General features: G+C 49.8%; 1 protein-coding gene across 1 annotated transcript in view; it reads left to right on the forward strand.

Moving 5' to 3' along the window:
- TOX3 (TOX high mobility group box family member 3) overlaps positions 1–2,214 on the forward strand; it is a 43,195-nt gene that overhangs the window by 40,457 nt on the left and 524 nt on the right. The window contains exon 8 of the mRNA XM_005880321.1: positions 1,629–2,212. Within this exon, the coding sequence (XP_005880383.1) occupies positions 1,629–2,212 (584 nt within the window). The remainder of the gene's footprint in view (positions 1–1,628; positions 2,213–2,214) is intronic.

Raw genomic sequence — 2,214 nt, forward strand, 5'->3', positions numbered from 1 at the left:
CCTCCCCCCCTTTAAAAAAAAAAAAAAAAATCCTTGGAAAAAATATCCTCAGGTGAGGAGGATTAACAAAGAAGAAAAAGAAAAAGAAAAAAATGACAGCCAACACAATAATAGCCATCCAGTGTGAATGAATCAAAATTATACCTTTTTTTTTGTCAGATCAGCAAAAACTATAGTTTTTGGTGTGCCACGACTTTTAGTAATAGTTTTTGTGTGCCAGGAGATGAAAAAGATTGAAAATTGCTAGTCTGTACCTGTAAGGTCACTAGTCAGCTTCCTTCTAATAGTAGATTTTATAAATCCAAGCGATAAAAATCCAGAAGTAAACATTCAAAATCATTTAAAGAGAGTGGCTCCATGGTGACCCCACTCCCCTGTCTCCCAAACCTTCTAGTTCTGTGAAGGATAAGGAGGAAATATAGTCTTTAAGAGGAATCACTCCAATCCCTGTTGCATCAGTAAAATATATATTTTTGAGGCGGTAATTCTGTGTGTTCGGTGCAGAATATAATAGGTAGTTTCTCTCTAAGCGGAGCCCCAGATGGTTGTTTATAACAGATTATTCAGTCACAGAGTTTTAAACATCCTTCCCTCATCCGTGGCTGCTTTGGTAAATTCCGGAACCCTTTGCCAATACTTGGTAAACTAAACCACTTCTCACACTGTAAAGCACTTCAGTGGAGTACCTCTAAGGAATTCAGTTATGTTGTTCTTATATCCAAGTGAGCACTGTTCTACAGTAATCACGCACATACCTGGCTTTGGTGTTTTCTGGTAGCTGTGGTTGTTAATAAAAGCTGCGAACATTTACTCAACGCTTCCCGTGGGCCAGGCACTGTTCTAAAATGCCTCACGCATATGAATTCATTCTCACGACCTCTACACAAGGCAGATACCATTTTATAGACAAGGAAACTGAGGAACAACCAAATGAATTAATTTTCCCCAAATCACAGAGATCTGAAGTCATAGAGGTAGATTGGTACTCAGGCAGTCTGTACTCCGTGTCAATATTTGGTGGAGAGGTTAGTGCCGACTTACATGCTGAAGAATCGTTGCTCTTCAATATGTGTATCAGTCATCTATCCCTACAGCATAGCTGCGTAACAAGCAGCTACAAAGCCAGGGACTTCAGAAGATAAGGGTTGATCTCAGTGAGTGCCAGTTAGCTGGTTGGTTCTTCAGATTGAGGGCATGGTGGGCAGGATCACCTAGTTCTGCTTATCTGTTGACAATGCCTGTGGAGGTGCAGGGTCAGGGTGAGGGGGGAATGGACTCATTCTCATAGGTGGCAGGCAGTTGGCGGGCTCTTGAGTGGGGTAACTGGGCCATGCACGTGTCATTGCACTTGGCAGTGGTAGTTCTGAGAGGTAGTGTGTGTGGACGGGTATTAAGGCCCCTTGAGACCTCGCTTCCACCACATTCCGTCCAGCAGAGCAGAGGCACAAGGCCAGCCCCGGGCAAGAGGGGGGAAATGTGATTCTATCTCGGGGACAAGCTAAAAAGCCACACACAAAGGGCTTGGAGACGGGGAAGCATGCATCGTGGTGGCCATCCTGAAAAGAATGCTTAACTCTGTTAACTACGCGTGCATTTTCATACTTGGGACTTTCCCTCCCGGAATGCAGGCGGCCGCTGAGTCGGCGGAAGCCCAGACCATTCGTTCCGTTCAGCAGACCCTGGCGTCCACCAATCTGACATCCTCCCTCCTCCTCAACCCTCCACTGCCTCCTCACGGGGCGGTGTCGGCGGCCGCCCCGCCCCAGACCCTGCAACAACAGTCGCTCCCCCGCTCCATCGCTCCCAAGCCCTTACCCATGAGACTGCCCATGAACCAGATCGTCACGTCGGTCACCATTGCGGCCAGCATGCCGTCGAACCTTGGGGCGCCGCTGATCAGCTCCCTGGGCGCGGGCCTGGTGGGCTCAGCGTCCACCACGCAGGTGAGCCCGTCCGTGCAGACCCCGCAGCAGCAGCAGCAGCAGCTGCAGCAGCAGCTCCAGCAGCAGCAGACCCAGCAGCAGCAGCTGCAGCTGCAGCAGATGCACCAGCAGCTCCAGCAGCAGATGCAGCAGCAGCATTTCCAGCAGCACCTGCAGCAGCAGCTCAGCCAGCAGCAGCTGCAGCAGCAGCTCAGCCAACAGCAGCTCAGCCAGCAGCAGCTCCAGCAGCAGCTCCAACAGCAGCTGCAGCTGCAGCAGCTGCAGCACATGC

The sequence above is a fragment of the Myotis brandtii genome, unplaced genomic scaffold (genome assembly GCF_000412655.1).
Source record: "Myotis brandtii unplaced genomic scaffold, ASM41265v1 scaffold633, whole genome shotgun sequence".
NCBI lineage: Eukaryota > Metazoa > Chordata > Mammalia > Chiroptera > Vespertilionidae > Myotis > Myotis brandtii.